A 21,715-nucleotide genomic window follows, 5' to 3' on the forward strand; every position below is an offset into this window, starting at 1 on the left:
CAATGTGATGTTCAGACGATCTTTTAAGTTAGACATTGAAATCTTTATCTTCCATAGTATATCTTGCTTTCTAAAACCATGCTCCAGGTGAGGCTCAAACTCACAACCTCGGCATTGCTCAGCTGTGTACTGCCGTATAAGTACCACGCGCTAACCGATTGCGCCACTGGAGCTGCTAAAGATAAAAATATACCACATTTTATCTGGGGATTATAGCAACTGGAGCTATTATCATGAGGGTGATTCAGTTTTAAAACAATCTTTCAAGATAGTCCTTTAATACTTTAAAGGGGTGGTTTACTGCTTTTTTTTCTTTGCATGATTGTGTTTATGGGGTGCAATATAACATGTCTAAGTGTGTGTGTTTTTTTTTTTTAAAAAGCCTTAATTTTTTTAAATTTCACCTTTATTGTAAGCCGCTTTCTCCTCTGTCATTTGAACGACCGGTTGACTTCCTGATTCTATGAAACCACTCCCTCAGAAACAGGCAATGGGCTCAGATTGGTTAGTTGGGCCGGTTTGTTGCAATTGGCTAAACTGCGTAGTGCACGTAGTACCGAAACTTCACGCCCATAATTACCTTTACGGGCGAAAGCTGCATGTGCTCCGGTCAAATGTAAATAGTGTCAATAGCCTACTGCCGTACAGTTTGAGCCAAAATCAGACCCAGAAAGAGGCAATGAAGAGACTCAAGCAGAACCTCCCCACGGCTTTGTAAGAGCCGTGGGGATTCTGAAACCAACGTCTCTGAATGGTACATTTTATTACTATTATTATTCTATTCTTTTCTAATCTACTATTATTATATAAGAATACAGTGAAAATGTTACTCCTGCTTGTTGACTTTTGAGATACAATTTTCTCCTGATTAAACATTTAATATAAGTGAATAAATGACAGAGTAATACCGTTTTTTAAAGTTATTGTTTTATCGATATAATGAACAAACGTTTATCTATTCACAAAACTTAGTTTACTCAGTGTGACGTTTTCTTTAGGTGTACAGGTTTGTCTTACACACACACAATAGCATCGAACTAACTGGCTACTATAAGCAAACAGCGTTTGCATTGGTTTACGTTCTTGATCAAATCGAAAAATTACGTGATAAAGTATACATGGAAGATACATTTACAAAATTAGTACATAATTAAAAATTCAGGTCCAAAATGTTTGTACGCGTTTGTCATAGACACACGAAATAGCGTAACTAAGTGGCTACTAAAGCCAGCGCTGGCATTTGTTTACGTCCTTGATAAAAACTAAAACATTACGTCTGAAATTATACATGCAAATAAATTTAAAATGATTAAGTCTTACTTACAGTTTGTGACCCAACAACTGCTGCCTCTGGTTTTAAAGTTGGAACTGCTTCATGCTTTAGTAACACTTTGTTGTTGAATCCGGCATTGAATTCGTGGAGATTCTGGAAGCTGTCTTCCATAAAATGCGCTGCACAGAGAGCTAAATTACAATTGTAATTTTCATGAACATAATCAAACATAAATTGTAGCCATTGACGAACTACAGCGTCCGTAGGAAGCCCGAACACAGAAGACCTGACAGCTGGGTGAAAATAACACACTTTCGACGGCATGGCTCTCTACTATAACTCTTCCTCTTCCACAAAGCAGCAGAAATATGGCCACGCCCCCTTTTTTGCATATTCCGGAGGGAGGGTTGATGTAATTTTATGGGTTAGTTACGTATTAAACCCGGGAGTATCTCGTTGTAGTCCCATTCGAGTCGTTTTTGTAGGCATTAAACTTCCTGATTTTTAAAAGATGATATCTCTGCTTACGTTGAACTTTCAGTGCAGCAACATTGCAGATACTGTTCATGCACCAACAGCAACATTACACACTATTTAAAATGAAAAAAGTGAAATCGCAATCAACCACCCCTTTAAGATATACATAGAACAATACATGTTTTTTTCTCATTATTTCGTGATCATTCTTCTAATGGATGACGGCTATGTGATGTTCAGATGATATTTTAAGTTAGACATTGAAATCATTATCTTCCATAGCATATCTTGCTTTCTAAAATCATGCTCCAGGTGAGGCTCGAACTCACAATCTCGGCATTGCTCAGCTGCGTACTGCCTTATAAGTACCACGCGCTAACCGATTTCACCACTGCACCTTCTGAAAAGGAACATATACCAAATTTCATGTGGGGATTATAGCCACTGGAGCTATTATCATGAGGGTGATTCAGTTTTAAAACAATCTTTCCAAATAGTCCTTTAATACTTTAAGACATACATAGAACAATACTTTTTTTTTTGCATTATTTCGTGATCATTCTTCTAATGGATGACGGTAATGTGATGTTCAGATGATCTATTAAGTTACACATTGAAATCTTTATCTTGCAAAGCATTTCTTGCTTTACATTTATTCATTTAGCTGACGCTTTTATCCAAAGTGACTTACAATTGCTATATTTCAGAGGTTGCACACCTCTGGAGCAACTTGGGTTTAAGTGTCTTGTTTAGGGACACATTGGTGTCTCACAGTGGATTCGAACGCGGGTCTCTCACACCAAAGGCATGTGTCTTATCATCATCTTTCTAAACCATGCTCCTGGTGAGGCTCGAACTCACAACCTCAGCATTGCTCAGCTGCATACTGCCGTATAAGTACCGCGCGCTAAGCAATTGCACCACTAGAGCTACCGACATTAATGATCAGATCTGGGCTTTATAATGAGATGCTTTATAAAATAAAGTTTTATAATCCCTCTATAATCTCTATAGCTCTATAATCCCCACATGGATTTTGGTATATATTACTGTTTAGAAGCTCCAGTGGCGCAATCGGTTAGCGCGCGGTACTTATAAGGCAGTACACAGCTGAGCAATGCCGAGGTTGTGAGTTCGAGCCTCACCTGGAGCATGGTTTTAGAAAGCAAGAGATGCTATGGAAGATAAAGATTTCAATGTCTGACTTAAAAGATCGTCTGAACATCACATTGCCGTCATCCATTAGAAGAATGATCACAGAATAATCCAAGAAACACATTTAATGTTCTATGTATGTCTTAAACTAGTAAAGTATTAAAGGAATATTTGGAAAGATTGTTTTAAAACTGAATCACCCTCATGATAATAGCTCCAGTGGCTATAATCCCCTCATGAAATTTGGTATATGTTAACCTTTAAACATTGCTCTTGCTTTCTAAAACCATGCTCCAGGTGAGGCTCAGACTCGGCATTGCTCAGCTGCGTACTGCCTTACAAGTACTGCGCACTAACCGCTAACCGATTGCACCACTGGAGCTTCTAAACAGGAACATATACCAAAATCCATGTGGGGATTATAGCCACTGGAGCTATTATCATGAGGGTGAATCAGTTTTAAAACAATCTTTCAAGTTAGACCTCTAATACTTTAAAATATTAATAGAACAATAAATGTTTGTTTTTTTGTGCATTATTTCGTGATCATTCTTCTAATGGATGACGGCAATGTGATGTTCAGATGATCTTTTAAGTTAGACATTCAAATCTTTATCTTCCATAGCATCTCTTGCTTTCTAAAACCACGCTCTAGGTGAGGCTCAAACTCAGCATTGCTTAGCTGCATACTGCCTTATAAGTACCACGGGCTAACTGATTGCGCCACTGGTGCTTCTAAACAAGAACATATACCAAAATCTATGTGGGGATTATATCACACGCTAATGGTAAAAGGAAGATTGGTAAGTGTCGTGATACAGAGTGAAATTGTAAGTTGTTTTTAATTACCTGCTTACCTTTAGCTACGTTTTCTTGAGGTAAAGGAAAGGGGATACAGGATATTTTGGTTTGCTATGGAAAACTGTAGTCTAGCTAGAGTGAACAAGCAAAATACAAGAAATGGTTAACTTAGCAAGCTAATCACAACTCTTTATTCTTTGCCAATAATATAACCTTTCTGGTTGTTGACATAAGTGTAGCTCTAGATGTGAGTGCAAAGATTTTACAAACGCAAGTTACAAATACCCTGTGGGATAAGCCCCCCCTGTCTTCCAATCCTAGTGACGTCCTGGTATCGACCTTAATGATCAGATCTGGGCTTTATAATGAGCTGCTTTATAAAATGGTCCGAATCAGATCCGGGCCAGATGAGCTGCTTCATAAATGGGTCCAAATCGGATCCGGGCCGGATGAGCTGCTTCATAAACGTGTCTGAATCGGATCCTGGACGGATGAGCTGCTTCATAAATGGGTCTGAATCGGATTCTGGCTGGATAAACTGCTTCATAAACGGGTCCAGATTGATCTGGGCCAGATGAGCTGCTTCATAAACAGGTCCGAATCGGATCCGGGCTGGATGAACTGCTTCATAGACAGGTCCAGATTGGTCTGGGCCAGATGAGCTGCTTTATGAACAGGTCCGAATTGGATCCGGGCCAGATGAGCTGCTTCATGAACAGGTCCGAATCGGATCCGGGCCAGATGAGCTGCTTCATGAACAGGTACAAATCGGATCCGGGCCAGATTAGCTGCTTCATGAACAGGTCCAGATTGATCCGGGCCAGATGAGCTGCTTCATGAACGGGTCCGAATTGGATCCGGATGAGCTGCATCATCAGTGAAAAACGGGTAGGATCTGGTCTGGATCCGCAATCCTTATCTGTTCTTGATCCGTTCTGCTGTGCAAGCGGACTCCGTTCCAGACTCCTTTTGCGGATTCGTGTGGATCTTGTGATACTTCTGGGGCGGATCCGTTCCGGAGTCAGTTTACTATCTGAGCTCCCTGTCACTCGTAATGCGAGAGGGGCTTCGAGGTGGGGCGCTGAGGTGCAGTGCTCACCTCACTACAGTACATGACTTTGTTGGTATATGTTTTTTCTATCTAGTTGGCGCTGCGATTATCCACTAATTAATAATGCCGGTCATCCGAAATTCACAGAATCATGGTTATAAGTAACCAGCGTTTCAGAAAAACATGTAATCAACGAAAAACGAAGCCTCACTTTCTTTCCAGTCACTTTGAATGCTCCACTTTGCGTGTCTGAATGTTTGAACCCAGACCACAACTCTACAGGTTTATGAAAGTTTAATCTAAAGTCTATTTACTAACATAAATATTACATGATCATATATTCTGCCATAAGCAGTTTAAAAACCATACAATATTTAGACCACCATTTACTTATTATTATTATTATTATTATTATTATTGTTATTGTTACATTTAATTTATTGCAACACTTTAATAAGACCCCCCCCCCCCCACCCCACACACACACACACACACACACACACACATTTTATTTGTTTGGACTTTTATTTTGACGACTGGCGCGCATGAAGTGACATCACTTCCGGCGGTGAAGGGATTTCCGTCAACAACACAAATACATTGATCAAAACATCAATGACGATCAGAAACTGGCTATACTTGATCTATTGAGCTCGCTGGAAAGTTTAAAGTATTTCATATCAATTTTCAGTATTCACACCTGTTCTACACGTTTCACACGTAAGACAACATTATTATTGTTATTATAATAACTTCTGAAGATCTCGCAACTTATTTGCCAATCGTGAATAATTGACGTTACAGTTGATATTTCTGTAAATTCAGTGTTATTAATTTCACTGGTAACGTTAACGTCAATACACTAGAGTTTTCTGGAGAAGCTTTCTTTTTGTTTAATCTTATCATAAGGCTAACTGTTACTGTGTTTTTATTATGGTACAGAGAGGGTGTTATGGTCATAATATCATGGTATTCACACACTGTGGAACTGAATAGTGACTTGTGTTTATGTAACGTTGCCATGACTTTTATGAAAAAGAAATCATTGCATTACACGCATCTGACGTGAATGAATGGCAACCCCCTGTGTCACTTAACAGCACTAACTGAGCTGTGTGTGTGTGTGTGTGTGTGTGTGTGTGTGTGTGTGTGAGAGAGAGAGAGAGAGAGAGAGAGAGAGAGAGAGAGAGAGAGAGAGAGAGAGAGAGAGAGAGAGTGAGTGAGTGAGTGAGTGAGTGAGTGAGTGTGACCGTGTGTGTGAGAGAAAGAGAGAGTGTGGAGAAATCATTCATATGTGGCTCTGTATTATTTGCTGAAGATTTGTAATGCACCTTGTCATGATGATGTCAGTAGTGTGTGTAACTGTTAAACGACTGGTATTTCGCTATTTTACAAATCTACACAAAGCATTGTCAGTACAAGTTGTTTTAAGTGTATTGTATAAAACAGGATTTCGCTTTGTTTGGTTAAATAGTATTGTATATCATTATATCAGAAAGCATCTCTCATGACTGGTGTGTTTGTGTGTTTCAGCATGATCTCTTAGGACTCGTGTGTGTGTGTGTGTGTGTGTGTTTCAGCATGAACTCTTAGGACTTGTGTGTGTGTGTGTGTGTGTGTTTGTGTGTTTCAGCATGAACTCTTAGGACTCGTGCGTGTGTGTGTGTGTGTGTGTGTGTGTGTGTGTGTGTGTGTGTATGTTTCAGTATGAACTCTCAGGCTCGCAGGGGCTTCAGTGTCCAGCAGTCGGACCTCATGTGTGTGTGTGTGTCTGTGTGTGTGTATATGTTTCAGCATGAACTCTCAGACTCGCAGGGGCTTCAGTGTCCAGCAGTCGGACCTCATGTGTGTGTGTGTGTGTGTGTGTGTGTGTGTGTGTATATGTTTCAGCATGAACTCTCAGACTCGCAGGGGCTTCAGTGTCCAGCAGTCGGACCTCATGTGTAAGAGTGGGTGCGGTTACTATGGTAACGCCGTCTGGCAGGGCCACTGCTCCAAATGCTGGCGCGAGCAGAGCCAGTGTACGAGAGCCAAGCAGATCGAGGAGGACCGCGCGCTGGCCGAGAGGTGAGCGTGTGCGTGTGTGTGTGTGTGTGTGTGTTTGGCTCTGTTGCGTTGTGCTCAGCTGCTGTGTGTGTGTGTTCGCAGGTTACAGCGAGAGGAGGAAGCAGCAGCGTACGCCAGCAGCCAGGAGGGGGCGCCACCACAGCCCGCAGCCTCCAGGACACACACCGTTCCCATGGTGAAGAGGCTCTTCACTCCCGCTCCCAAAACACCCGCACGGAGAGGTACGGCCACCACGAGTTTACAGACCACACTGAATCACATCTTAAAGGGGTCCTATAACGCCCTTTCACAAGATGTTAAATAAGTCTCTGATGTCCCCAGAGTGTGTATGAGAAGTTTGAGCTCAAAATCCCACACAGATCATTTATTACAGCACGTTAAAATTGTCACTTTTTGAGGGTGAGCAAACAGAAGCTGTTTTTGTGTGTCGCTTTAAATGCAAATGAGCTGCTGCTCCCGGCACACAGGGCACAGATAGTGTGCTTATATGCACTTATGGCTCGTTTCCACTGAGCGGTACGGTACAGTACAGTACGGTTCGGGTCGGTAAACCATGATCCGGCTAGCGTTTCCACCGCCAACAGTACCCTTACTTGATAGGTGTGGTGTTTGCCGGAAAGAAGCGATCAACGTCATTTTCGCGCGAAGAAGAAAGCGACATAGTAAACAACAATGGATGATATAGCAGATCTTGTTCTTGCTTCTTGGCATGTTTGTCACAAGAAACAAGCGCCAGCATTACGCGTTTCTCAATACCAAGTAGCCTACGCAAAGTCCGACTCAGGAGAATGACTCCCGAGGACGCGAGTCCAGTAATTCTGCTAATGGAACAGCGCATTCTTGAAAGCGCCACTCAGCTCGCTCTGCTACTCCGGTTATCTCTGTATGTACATTTTAGGCAACAATAAATCGAAATATGTTATAAAACACCACTCTGCTTCTTTTCGATTTCTTTTAAATACATTTTAAACATTATAAGCACACAAATGTGGTTTAGGCAACGCATAACCTATTGATTAGGCTCACTGCATGTAGGCTATACGGTATAACAACTTCAACTCTTCATAAAATGGTTGAATCATCATAACCAGGGGAGTTGATTATTATTTTATTTTACTCTTGATCAAAACCACTTCACCAAAAGCAGCATGATTGCAAAGACAGCAAAGTCCCCAAAGAACATCGTATTGAAAAATATAAGGGCATTTAAGAGTCCTAAGAGTCCAACAAAAGTTCCCCCTATTCCCCCTCCAACAATACAGCCTAGGCAAATGCTCAAAATCAACATACAGGCAGATTAGAAAAAATAAACGATAAACATTTTGGCATGGCACATATACATACAGTTTACAAAATATATATATATATATATACACACATTCCAACTTAAGTGAGCATCGTGCAGGGCTTTACTGTGGCGGTGTCACAACGGTAGCCTATATTTATAACAAAACTAAATATAAAACACAACCCTGCCTCTTTTAGTTTAAATTTAAAAATATTAAACATATTCCAGGCAATATGTGCATTGGTACAAATGTTGCAATAAACAACATTATAGATGAACTTGTAATAAAATAAAAAATGACAAAACTCAACCCTATGTCTTTTTGTTAAATTTCAGTTTTATCAATAATAGCCATTATAAAAGTATAAGTAAAAATTACAAAAAGCTATACAGTAAAGCTTTAATAACATAAAGCCAACAATTCAGTCAAATATACAAATTCAGTGCTCAAATATATGAAAATTCACTTAGCCTTCTGCCAAAACTATTGGCCAGGGAACGAATTATAGATTCACAAGACCAAAGATCGCCTGTTAGGTCTATACAAGACGAATTATATCTCATGTTTAACCACTACAGAGACGTCAGAGTCAGCGGCAAACATCAGAACGACTAGCCGAGGAAACCGGCTTTTTGGTACCATTCGCAACTTTTGACAAATAATTGCGTATCGTACTGAACTGTACCGTACCGTACCGCTCAGTGGAAACGAGCCATTATATAATGCAGAATGGGATCGATCAGCTGGACTGTGCTGTGTTTGACAGACGCAGGAGCCGCACAGACGCCTGTGAGCCAGAGCTCGTCGAGCCAAGAGTCAGATCATGTAACGCAGACCTTCATCGACTTCCTCAAGACCTTCCAGAGACCCGGATATGACATCTTCAAACAGTGCCATGCCTTCACGGAGAATATCGCACGCAAGAAGGTGAAAAACATCTCCAATGATATTCCCCACTGTTTTTGGATGCAGTAAAAGTGGTTATTGCTACACAATGCTGTCTGCTACAACCAGACCATATGGATCATATTATAGCTTCTAGTTTTTATTGATCTTCATGTCTGTTTGTTTTGTGTTTGCGTTGTAGGCTGTTGTTTGTGACGATCTCTCAGACTCTGTGCAGGATTTCTATCAAAACATGTCTGAATACCTAAAGACCAACTTTAAAGGTGCGACATGCAAAATACAGCATAACGTGATCCGTCACTAACTCACGTTTTGGATTTTCACAGTTTTTAAATTAGGCTTTAAAAAATTTTCAAGTGTGATCCTACAAACCTCCCACACTGTGTTTGTGTGAATGCCGTAGCGCATCAGTGTGAGTCTTTATACCGAGTTAAACATTGATTATCACATTGATCGTGATGCTTGTTTATAGTCCCCCAGAGCTGCTGTGAGTGAGTGGAGGCGGGGCTCATTTGCATATTCATAGATCCGCAAATACTAAATGAGGCAAGGGTGTCGAGTTACATTCATGCTATTTTAAGACAAGAAGACAATATTTTTCTAGGATTTTTTTTTTAAATATGTCATTTTGTGACTGTCCCTGTAAAGGCAATTTAAAAAAAAAATTTCGAAACATATTATAAATGTTAGAAATGTATTGCTAAAACATATTACAAAGACCGTGAACTGTGAAGTACTAAATTGTGGAGTTAGACCGTTAAACAGTTTTTCACCATTGCTATTTTCCGGATTTTTTGGGCGGGGCTAAAACAGGGCTCGATGACGCACTGGAGTCCCTGAGCTCCTGGACACGCCCCCACTTGATGACGCACTAGAGCCCCTGAGCTCCTGGACACGCCCCTACTTGATGACGCACTAGAGCCCCTGAGCTCCTGGACACGCCCCTACTTGATGACGCACTGGAGCCCCTGAGCTCCTGTACACGCCCCTACTTGATGACGCACTAGAGCCCCTGAGCTCCTGTACACGCCCCTACTTGATGACGCACTGGAGTCCCTGAGCTCCTGGACACGCCCCTACTTGATGACGCACTAGAGCCCCTGAGCTCCTGTACATGCCCCTACTTGATGACGCACTGGAGTCCCTGAGCTCCTGGACACGCCCCTACTTGATGACGCACTAGAGCCCCTGAGCTCCTGGACACGCCCCTACTTGATGACGCACTAGAGCCACTGAGCTCCTGTACACGCCCCTACTTGATGACGCACTAGAGCCCCTGAGCTCCTGTACACGCCCCTACTTGATGACGCACTAGAGCCCCTGAGCTCCTGTACACGCCCCTACTTGATGACGCACTAGAGCCCCTGAATTCCTGTACACGCCCCTACTTGATGACGCACTAGAGCCCCTGAGCTCCTGTACACGCCCCTACTTGATGACGCACTAGAGCCCCTGAGCTCCTTTACACGCCCCTACTTGATGACGCACTAGAGCCCCTGAATTCCTGTACACGCCCCTACTTGATGACGCACTAGAGCCCCTGAGCTCCTGTACACGCCCCTACTTGATGACGCACTGGAGCCCTGAGCTCCTGTACACGCCCCTACTTGATGACGCACTAGAGCCCCTGAGCTCCTGGACACGCCCCTACTTGATGACGCACTAGAGCCCCTGAGCTCCTGTACACGCCCCTACTTGATGACGCACTGGAGCCCTGAGCTCCTGTACACGCCCCTACTTGATGACGCACTAGAGCCTCTGAGCTCCTGCACACGCCCCTACTTGATGACGCACTAGAGCCCCTGAGCTCCTGTACACGCCCCTACTTGATGACGCACTAGAGCCCCTGAGCTCCTGGACACGCCCCTACTTGATGACGCACTGGAGCCCCTGAGCTCCTGGACACGCCCCTATTTGATGACGCACTAGAGCCCCTGAGCTCCTTTACACGCCCCTACTTGATGACGCACTAGAACACCTGAGCTCCTGGACACGCCCCTACTTGATGACGCACTAGAGCCACTGAGCTCCTGGACACGCCCCTACTTGATGACGCACTAGAGCCCCTGAGCTCCTGTACACGCCCCTACTTGATGACGCACTAGAGCCCCTGAGCTCCTGTACACGCCCCTACTTGATGACGCACTAGAGCCCCTGAATTCCTGTACACGCCCCTACTTGATGACGCACTAGAGCCCCTGAGCTCCTGTACACGCCCCTACTTGATGACGCACTGGAGCCCTGAGCTCCTGGACACGCCCCTACTTGATGACGCACTAGAGCCCCTGAGCTCCTGTACACGCCCCTACTTGATGACGCACTAGAGCCCCTGAGCTCCTGGACACGCCCCTACTTGATGACGCACTAGAGCGCCTGAGCTCCTGGACACGCCCCTACTTGATGACGCACTAGAGCCCCTGAGCTCCTGTACACGCCCCTACTTGATGACGCACTGGAGCCCTGAGCTCCTGGACACGCCCCTACTTGATGACGCACTGGAGCCCCTGAGCTCCTGTACACGCCCCTACTTGATGACGCACTAGAGCCCCTGAGCTCCTGTACACGCCCCTACTTGATGACACACTGGAGCCCCTGAGCTCCTGTACACGCCCCTACTTGATGACGCACTAGAGCCCCTGAGCTCCTGTACACGCCCCTACTTGATGACGCACTGGAGCCCTGAGCTCCTGGACACGCCCCTACTTGATGACGCACTGGAGCCCTGAGCTCCTGGACACGCCCCTACTTGATGACGCACAGGACCCCCTGAGCTCCTGTACACGCCCCTACTTGATGACGCACTAGAGCCCCTGAGGTCCTGTACACGCCCCTACTTGATGACGCACTGGAGCCCCTGAGCTCCTGGACTCGCCCCTATTTGATGACGCACTAGAGCCCCTGAGCTCCTTTACACGCCCCTACTTGATGACGCACTAGAACACCTGAGCTCCTGGACACGCCCCTACTTGATGACGCACTAGAGCCACTGAGCTCCTGGACACGCCCCTACTTGATGACGCACTAGAGCCCCTGAGCTCCTGGACATGCCCCTATTTGATGACGTCCTAGAGCCACTGAGGCTGGCCACTCCACTAACAATATAAATAGAGCACATTCGCATCAGTTTGCCGCTCAGTCGCGAGTTACTGTCAGTATCCTTAGCCTACAGTTTGCTAGCTAGCTTTGTGTTCGTCACGGAAATGCGTACTACCTGTATGCGGTCACGTACAAAACAGATTGGTGTCCTTATTTACATTTCCGAAAAACGATCACATCAAGAAAAGGTGGATTAATTTTGTGAAGAGCCACTTTGATGGAGAGCTGAGGAAGACCGCAAACACCCGCCTCTGTAGTGATCATTTTACACGGGACAGTTTTATAAACTTTCGTCGGAGACAACTGGGATTCACTGATAATCCGCTGTTACTGGTGAATGGGGCCGAACCGACTATCTCCTGCCTCGGCCTTCATCCTCCCGTCGCGGCGACAACTGGTGAGTGCTTCCCGCGAGTGGGCGTGGTTTCAGCGCAGCCGGCGGACACGCCCCCAGCATTTGAGAGCAGAGACTACTGCTCATTTTTTCAAGATTTTGATAGCTTATTTTATGTACTTGCCGGCTTTTTTTATCATTCAAATTTGGTTGGGTGGCTAATAACACATTTTTCTGTGGTGTGACAAACTCAGAACACATACTTAATTTTGACTTTACAGGGACTTTAAGGGATAAAATGATTGACTACTTTAATGAAACTGTGTGAAGTATGAGGAATGATGTGGATGTTTAGGTGTGAGGGACTCTATCTACATGAAACACGTACAGCTCTCGTGCCAGTGCTGATTCTGCCTTAAAGGGATAGTTCACCCAAAAATGTAAATTCTGTCAGTAATTACTCTCCCTCATGTTGTTCAACCCCGTAAGACCTTCGTTCATCTTCGGAACACGAATTATGATATTTTTGATTAAATCTGAGAGCTGGATCACTCCTCCATAGGCTTCTTACGGGATTGAAACTTGTTCCCCGAAAAGTTATTAAAGACATCGTTAAAATAGTCCAAGTGACTACAGTGGCTCAATCTTAAGTTTATTAAGCGACGAGAATACCTTTTGTGCGGAAAAAACAAACAAAAATAACGACTTTGTTTCAACTATTCATTTCCTTCTCTGTGGGCCTCGAGTCAGTTCACTAGTGTAACAGCGCAGCGCTTCTGTGTTATACGTCACACGTAGGCTCACTATTGGCCGACGCTGGTCATGTGTGTGATGCGTGTGACGTACAACACAGAAACACTACGCTATCACACTACGTGAACTCACTCTTCTGCATCGCCCGCCATTTTTAAATTCGAAAGTTCAGTGAAGAAACATGGAAATGGACCAAGTGACCGAGCGATTGGTTGAAGAGGTGTTGAAACACAACCATCTGTATGCTGTCTTTCAGTCGCCACTGCTTGTAGTAACCTAAACTCAGAACAGCCGCGAGGAATCGAAACACAGTGGAACATTAAAACCCTCCTCCGCCAACTAGCGTTCCGGCGCTGTAACTGCAGAGCAACACAGACATAACGCAGAAGTATAAATGCTCACGACGACGTACACTCGACGCAGAAGTATAAATTTGCCTTTAGTTTACGTAGTTTCTATTGGTGTCTCTCTGAACGCTGTGTGTAAATGTGGTCAGGCTCTCCAGAAGTGGTGGAGACTGTGATGGAGGAGGTGGAGCGCTTTGTGATGGGCCGCCTGTATGAGCAGCTCTTCTGTCCCGAGCACTCAGACGATGAGAGGAAGGACCTGGTCATCCGCAAGAGAATCAGGTGCGCTGGAGCTTTTCTGTTTGTTTTTCTGCTATTTTTATTTAAAAAAAAATGTATTAAAACATTTACTTACAGAATACAAAAGAGCCAGGGGTTCAGGGAAAGACAAAATATTACATCACATTTGAATTCTTTGAAAAAATGATAATAAAAAAAAAGAAATAAAGTAGAAAACATATAAATTAAACAAACAAATAAATGTGGAAATATTGGTTAAACATAATAACCCTCCCCTCATAATCATAAACGCTGGAAGAATCTGTAAGTTTGAAACGTGAAGAGTAATGACAGTGTAACACTGTCTTGTATGTGTGTGTGTGTTTCAGGGCTTTGCACTGGGTGTCCATTGCGATGCTGTGTGTCCCATTGGACGAGCAGATCCCTAAAGTATCGGACAGTGTGGAGAGAGCCATAACAGGTACAGACGTTACACACTTACTGCCGACACCAGCAGATTTAGGATGAAGCTCGCTTTATAACACCAACAGACAGTGGTTAACCAAAACATGTTCATGCTACAGAGGAACGTCTCCTCGGTGTTCTGCTGGTCCTGCTCGGTTCTGTCTCCTTCACTCGCCGTGTTATTCACCTTTCTGCCTGCATCCCCATGGCGGCGTGTAAGATTGCAGTCATCCAAATGATCAAAAAGTTTTGCTGTAAACAATGTTTTTTGCGACACCACGATATAAACGATAGAGCATAATATGAAACGATAGACTTTTTATATGGTCCATCCGATATACACTCACCTAAAGGATTATTAGGAACACTTGTTCAATTTCTCATTAATGCATTTATCTAATCAACCAATCACATGGCAGTTGCTTCAATGCATTTAGGGGTGTGGTCCTGGTCAAGACAATCTCCTGAACTCCAAACTGAATGTCAGAATGGGAAAGAAAGGTGATTTAAGCAGAGAAAATGCCTTGTTGATGCTAGAGGTCAGAGGAGAATGGGCCGACTGATTCAAGCTTTTAGAAGAGCAACTTTGACTGAAATAACCACTCGTTACAACCGAGGTATGCTGCAAAGCATTTGTGAAGCCACAACACGCACAACCTTGAGGCGGATGGGCTACAACAGCAGAAGACCCCACCGGGTACCACTCATCTCCACTACAAATAGGAAAAAGAGGCTACAATTTGCAAGAGCTCACCAAAATTGGACAGTTGAAGACTGGAAAAATGTTGCCTGGTCTGATGAGTCTCGATTTCTGTTGAGACATTCAGATGGTAGAGTCAGAATTTGGCGTAAACAGAATGAGAACATGGATCCATCATGCCTTGTTACCACTGTGCAGGCTGGTGGTGATGGTGTAATGGTGTGGGGGATGTTTTCTTGGCACACTTTAGGCCCCTTAGTGCCAATTGGGCATTGTTTAAATGCCACGGCCTACCTGAGAATTGTTTCTGACCATGTCCATCCCTTTATGGCCACCATGTACCCATCCTCTGATGGCTACTTCCAGCAGGATAATGCACCATGTCACAAAGCTCGAATCATTTCAAATTGGTTTCTTGAACATGACAATGAGTTCACTGTACTAAAATGGCCCCCACAGTCACCAGATCTCAACCCAATAGAGCATCTTTGGGATGTGGTGGAACGGGAGCTTCGTGCCCTGGATGTGCATCCCACAAATCTCCATCAACTGCAAGATGCTATCCTATCAATATGGGCCAACATTTCTAAAGAATGCTTTCAGCACCTTGTTGAATCAATGCCACGTAGAATTAAGGCAGTTCTGAAGGCGAAAGGGGGTCAAACACAGTATTAGTATGGTGTTCCTAATAATCCTTTAGGTGAGTGTATATCCTCATATCGCACAGCCCTAAGCGAATGTATTAAAGTTTTATTAGCATTACGTATGAAGCAGGACACAAGAGCCTTGGGAGTGAATGCTAATGAGAGAGACCTGCGCGAAACACCGATCTCTGAGCTTTTATTAACAATCATATTAAATAAATCTGAGTGTGTTGAAAGTTGTTTTATTTATAATGTTACTCTGTGTGCTCGCTCGGTGGCTGGTATGAGACTGATCTAGATCGATATTAGAATTTCATATTAATAAAAACAGGATGATGTATTGTATGATGGAGAAGGCTCTTTCTGATTATGCTATGTTTTGTGAGAAAATAGTGTTGTTTTTTGGGGCATGGTAAAAACATGGTGCTTGCGGTGTGTTGTGAACTTCTTCTTCTCAAGTGTAGAAAAGATAGAGTTGCAGACCAGGAGATTGTTGAGGTATAAGTTCTTTATTTCGTCGCTGTAGTCATCTCAATCAAGTCTAACTAAGGGAACTTTACATTGTAGTTTATATACATTTCTTCTTCTCAAGTGTAGAAAAGATAGAGTTGCAGACCAGGAGATTGTTGAGGTATAAGTTCTTTATTTCGTCGCTGTAGTCATCTCAATCAAGTCTAACTAAGGGAACTTTACATTGTAGTTTATATACATTTCAAGGGGGAGGGATTGCATATAGGTGGAGACTTCTCTGAAAACAAAGCAAATGTAAATAAGGTATACAAATTGTGGAACCTGCTCAGCATGAGACACGAGAACAGGAAAGACATAGACTTCTCGTACTGAGATGAGAACTCCGAGACACGAGAACAGGAAAGACATAGACTTCTCGTACTGAGATGAGACAAATGGTCTCAGTAATAAAATAACAGGTGTTCAAACTTGCTCAGCATGACTCTTCACCCCGTAAAACAATGAGAACAGGAAAAGCCTAGCCTTCTCGTAATGAGATGGGACAGTCAGGAATATCCTGCTGGGAACCCCTACCATTTGCAGAGATTTCCTGGTCTCATCATTTATAAACTTTCTCAATATAAAATACTATTGTATTGGAAAATGTAAATTAAACATTTAAATAAATTTGTAATCCTACAGGTGAAAAAGGAGATTCAAGCAATAAGAATAACCTTGTGGTGCTCTACAACAATGATTCGTTTTCTGTCGATAAATATATATCATAAAAGGTTGCTCGCCTGTCTAATAAAACACACACTATATTAAAGCGTCTTTGGTGTTTCCATGGTTTCTACAGAAATCAATGGTAGCGCAGATATAACGTCATTAGCCGTGTTTCCATCACAGATTTTGCGCAAAACTTTTGCGATATTTTCTAAATGTCGATAAAAAACTATTGCGAAATGACGCGTTTCCATTAACCAATGTTATGCGACTAAGACTTCATGTTTTCCTCTCGCGATAAGTACTTCCAAAAATCATGGCAACAGATGTATATCACACATTACGTATATCACAGCCACAGCACTGGCTATTATTGTTAATTGAAGGAGACGTAGGTGTGTTCTCCAAGCATTAATGGCAAGGAAAGACCTTTATACTGAGAGCGGCACATATGAGGAGTAATACTTATATTCGCGTAATACTTGGGAATTTGTCTTTTTAAGAGTTTAATGAAGAACTCTGTCTCGTCTTCTGTCCAAACATAGATCGCCTTCTTTAAAGAATGATCGACTGTTACGTACGTTTCCATTGCAGTTTTATGAAATATTCGTTTTTCGAATTGCCTGAAAAACCACCTAAATGCGGGTGTAAACTTTTTTGCGATGGGAGTTTTTGTGAAATTGTCGTGTTTCCATTGGGCGTATTTTCACTTCACAATTTCAATTTGCACAATTTGAAGGGTAACGGAAACACGGCTATTGACAGGCGACGGAAGGACACGGTCCGTAAAACTGGTAAAATAGCTGATTTCTGTGGATTTAAAAATTGTTGGAAACATTTGGGAATATGTAAGTGCACAGGCCAACAAAATAACACTGTTCTAATGGTGTTTGAATAATTAAATCTAAAAATCTTACATATTGTGCCTTTAAGTAAATGGTGACAATTTTATTGCACCTCAAAGAAAATCAGGATTCTTTGATGAATAGAAAGTCAAAAGAACAGCATTTATCTGAAATAGAAAGCGTTTGCAACATTATACATAAAATAAATAAAAAGAAAAGAGTATAAAAGAAATCGATACTTTTATTTAATCATACTATGATTTCTGAAGGATCATGTGACACTGAAGACTGGAATAATGATGCTGAAAATTCAGCTTTGATCACAGGAATAAATGAAATGGTGACAGTTTTATAATGTTCTTTGTGAATAGACCTGATCGACTTGGACTCTAAGAAGGTTCCCAAGGAGAAGCTGGCGTGCGTCACCCGGTGTAGTAAACTCATCCTGATGGCCGTCCAGGGCAGTGTGAACGCCGCCGCCTCAGCGGACGACTTTCTGCCCGCGCTCGTCTACATCGTGCTGAAGGCCAACCCGCCCCGACTGCACTCCAACATCCAGTACATCACCCGCTACTGCAACCCCAGCCGCCTCATGAGCGGAGAGGACGGCTACTACTTCACTAACCTGGTGAGAGTTCACTGCTTGAGACACAACGTACTCAGATTGGGCAGACGAAATTAGAATAAGTCTGACATAATCATAACTATGTGTTAGATCATTCATCACTAGAAGCACTAGTGGGTTCGTACAATGTGATTAAAGCACTTGAATTTGACTTTTTGAAATTTAAGTCGTCACCTTCATTTATATAGCGCCTTTAACAATATGGATTGTTTCAAAGCAGCTTTACAGTGATAACAGGAAATTACCGTAACAGAGATTGTTGTGGCTTTACAGCAGCTCTAGAATAAAGTTATTGTCCATCTAAAGTTAGTTTTGATTGATTCACTTCCGTCGCAAAGATCATTAGTTATTAACTTAGCGGCCGCTAACACGACACCGTTCTAACAGAAAACACTCAACGCGCTCCGGCCGCTCATACGCGCAACAGCGGTGCCTGGGGCTCGAGAACGCAAACTTTGAAATTGGTTTCAAGGTGCAAGCCTTGAAATGTAAAAAAAAAAAAAAAACGTCATTATCTCCGTGTAACTTCAAAAACGCAAATCTGTGAAAACGCAGATGGCGTGCACATGCGTATTACGTGTTTAGTCTGTAGGTATGCGCATTTGAATACATGTGTGTGCAGATGTGTAGTGTTTCTTTACAAATTGACCTCAACAAATTACTTGTCTGGCCTTAAAAAAATGACCAGTAAGTCCTGGAAAACCCTTGAAAACAGCCATATTTCTGAAAAGGTGCTTGAATTATTGGAAGACAATAGGCTATATTAGAAATTTAGTGTTTATTTTTATTGATAACACAATCTTTTCACACCAATTTGATATAGAGGCATTTAGCACGGCTATGAGTGTGATATAGCTCATATAATTATCCAAGTATATGATACAGCTTTCATTCTCGAGGGTCAATATATATATATTTTCAAGGGAGAAAAAAATAGTTTGAATAAGGAAAGCGATACATACCTTTTTTTATGGTTACAGTTACCACAACCATTGCATGTGCTGTACGTTATTTGTACCATTTTGTTGTATTTTTATTTACTTGATCTATTTACCCTTTTGTATAATTTGAAAGATAGTTAAAATATTGTTTGATAAGTGAGATCTCTGATTGTTGTCCTTGAAAACCAAAAAAGTAGTGCTTGAAAAGTCCTGGAATTTCATTGTACAGTATCTGTACGAACCCTATAGTGTGTCAGTGATAAAGACCTGAAGGAGTCCTCAAATCACATGTTTCTGTGTTTCACGCTAACACACAGCAGACAAACGGCTAGTAGTGACATCAGCGGTAATCCACCTGTCACTCAAGTGACCACGCCCCTAATTTTGCAGAACTTTAAGGCTTAATATAATTTAAACGGATGAGTTATTAAAAAATTCACCCCCTCACAGTTTTCATGGAGGGCAAAATTACCTTTATAGACCAAAACCACTTCTTGCACCAAGCTGTAAACATTTCTGCTGTAAAGTTGGGCATTTTAACATGGGGGTTTATGGGATTGACTCTCTTCTGCATCCAGTCTCGAGTGGCCAGTGGCTGAACTGCAGTTTAAGTCACTTCAGTGTTGGATTCAAGAGAGAGACCGGAAGGTTGCTGCATGGTTAAGACACACAGTACTTTCATATTGTGCGAATTAAATGAGAATAAATCCGTAACACTTCTGTCAAGTGTTAGCTCGTCCATCACACCACTAGAAGCACTAGCATGTAGAGTGTGTCGTCTTGCTGTGTTTGTGCTCCAGAATCCCGTGTGTTGTTGAGGAGAGGTGTGTTTCTATGATCACGTTGCAGTGCTGCGCCGTGGCGTTCATCGAGAAGCTCGATGCGCAGTCGCTGAACCTGAGCCAGGAAGACTTCGAGCTCTACATGTCTGGTTCTGCGTCTCCATCTGGTCCCAAGGCCTCCTCGTCTGCTCACGGCTCGAGCGTCCCGCCGCCGGCCCCGAGGACTGACCCGCCGATGGCGGAACGCCGGCCAGAGGAGGCCGACCTCATCGAGTGGAGCGAAGGCCAGGAACTCTCTGTAATGGGCATTTTAGACGCGGCTCCTGTGCGGACCCACGCCTCTGCCTCCTCCACCATCGACTCGGACAACATCGGTGGTGATAGCCTGCCTCCGCCGCTACAGCCGCAGAAGTTCGCCAGCTAGCGGACGCTCTCTCCCGCAGGTTAGTGTCAGGATCAGTGCTCTCGCTTCTTTAGAAGGGGATCGGCAGTCATGTGCGCTTTATATCTCACTCCAAAGTCAAAACACATGAATTTGAAGTATAGTTTTATGACCTTTTTTGTTTATGTGAGAGAAAAATATTACGTGACATTATAAAGTATTTATACTTCAGGGTGGTTTTTTGCTGTGCTGCATTTAATTTGTGTAAATATAAATATTGCAGTAATGAAAATCACTACTGAGAATGAGACTGAATAAATAACTGTTTAATATTGTTTTGAAAATTATGTTACAATGCCAAAAAATCTTAACAGTCCCAAAAATAATTTATTATTTATATTCATTCTGGGAATGTTTTGATTAGAGGTTCACTCTGATATAGATGTATAGATTATCCTTGTATAGATTCTCTTGATTCATATATGACCATCTTTTTTTGCACTGTTTTTAATGCTTTATGCAAGCCACTGAAGTATGAGAATACATAAGTTATTAGAGTAGTATATAATTTATTTCAGTTTTTAAGTTTCCTGGCCATCGTTATTGGTCATTTGAACTGAGAATGAAAAACAAGGACAGTACTGGTGTGGTTTAGGATCATATATCTGCCCTGTCACTCAAACCCTGCGGTGATGGGATATTAATATGATCATGGTTCTGCTGGGATTGGTGACAGCATGCTGTGACGACCGTACTTCTGCTACAGGCAAAGCTTGAATCCCAGGTGTGGGTTAATAGACACCGGCTTTAATCAATATAACAAATTAATCTTTAACATGGTACTTCTAAAAAAAAAATATATATATATATATATTCAAAAATTTATTTTCTTCATATTTAACTTTTAAGAAATGCTGTTACAGAATAAAAAACAAGTTTTATGATTTAGAGTTAAACGATTTGAACTTATTTTAAAGCTACTTTTTGACCACTTGTTCTATGAAAAATATTGCTTATGCATGCAAAAGTTAAACATTTTCTGTGGTATATGTAATGATGACCCATTGTGGACAGATTGTAACCTCATTTATTTATCTAAATGATCTAGGTATGGAGCCAGAAATATGCTATTTAAAAATTATCAATAAAATGAGCTACTGAAGGAACAGAAACACTGGTGTCTGATTTGATCTCCAGCCCTGTTTACACCAAGAATGTGTTTTGGTCAATAAATTCAAATGAAAGAGGGGGAACATGCTGAAAATACACCATTTCTCTCTCTTTCTGTTTATTTTAGTGGAGTACCTGTAATGACTGAACTTTAGATTAGTTTTACATGATCTGTCACCTCATTTTCATATCAGACAAATATGAATGTGCTTCTCCA

General features: G+C 42.4%; 1 protein-coding gene and 2 non-coding genes across 7 annotated transcripts; 2 read left to right on the forward strand and 1 right to left on the reverse strand.

Moving 5' to 3' along the window:
- Positions 1 to 79: 79 nt before the first annotated feature.
- Positions 80 to 173, reverse strand: trnai-uau (transfer RNA isoleucine (anticodon UAU)). The gene is made up of 2 exons: positions 136 to 173; positions 80 to 115 (listed from the first exon to the last, which is right to left on the reverse strand). It is a non-coding gene; the product is annotated as a tRNA-Ile (tRNA).
- A 2,636-nt stretch (positions 174 to 2,809) lies between these two features.
- On the forward strand, positions 2,810 to 2,903 carry trnai-uau (transfer RNA isoleucine (anticodon UAU)). Its single transcript has 2 exons — positions 2,810 to 2,847; positions 2,868 to 2,903. It is a non-coding gene; the product is annotated as a tRNA-Ile (tRNA).
- Positions 2,904 to 5,330: 2,427 nt separating this feature from the next.
- On the forward strand, positions 5,331 to 20,983 carry rabgef1l (RAB guanine nucleotide exchange factor (GEF) 1, like). 5 transcript variants are annotated; one of them, XM_077197312.1, is made up of 9 exons: positions 5,331 to 5,477; positions 6,552 to 6,824; positions 6,906 to 7,045; positions 8,880 to 9,040; positions 9,201 to 9,282; positions 13,699 to 13,831; positions 14,158 to 14,249; positions 17,970 to 18,226; positions 20,014 to 20,983. In XM_077197312.1, the coding sequence occupies exons 2-9, from the start codon at positions 6,553 to 6,555 to the stop codon at positions 20,368 to 20,370; spliced, it is 1,494 nt and encodes a 497-aa protein (XP_077053427.1). In that variant the 5' UTR covers positions 5,331 to 5,477; position 6,552; the 3' UTR covers positions 20,371 to 20,983. The 5 variants fall into 5 exon arrangements, with proteins under 5 accessions (XP_077053427.1, XP_077053430.1, XP_077053428.1 ...); XM_077197315.1 differs by having other exon boundaries at positions 6,648 to 6,824; XM_077197313.1 differs by having other exon boundaries at positions 5,331 to 5,427.
- Positions 20,984 to 21,715: the final 732 nt, after the last annotated feature.

Source organism: Siphateles boraxobius, unplaced genomic scaffold (genome assembly GCF_051911475.1).
Source record: "Siphateles boraxobius isolate OS27281-9 unplaced genomic scaffold, OSU_SipBor_1 39, whole genome shotgun sequence".
NCBI classification, from domain to species: Eukaryota; Metazoa; Chordata; class Actinopteri; order Cypriniformes; family Leuciscidae; genus Siphateles; species Siphateles boraxobius.

What these genes read in the sequence shown, in the direction of transcription:
- rabgef1l (XM_077197312.1), top strand. Translation starts at nt 6,553, where the DNA reads ATGAACTCTCAGACTCGCAGGGGCTTCAGTGTCCAGCAGTCGGACCTC. An exon ending in CAAAACACCCGCACGGAGAG is followed by an intron (nt 7,046 to 8,879) that starts GTACGGCCACCA and finishes TGTGTTTGACAG; the next exon opens with ACGCAGGAGCCGCACAGACG. An exon ending in GTCATCCGCAAGAGAATCAG is followed by an intron (nt 13,832 to 14,157) that starts GTGCGCTGGAGC and finishes TGTGTGTTTCAG; the next exon opens with GGCTTTGCACTGGGTGTCCA.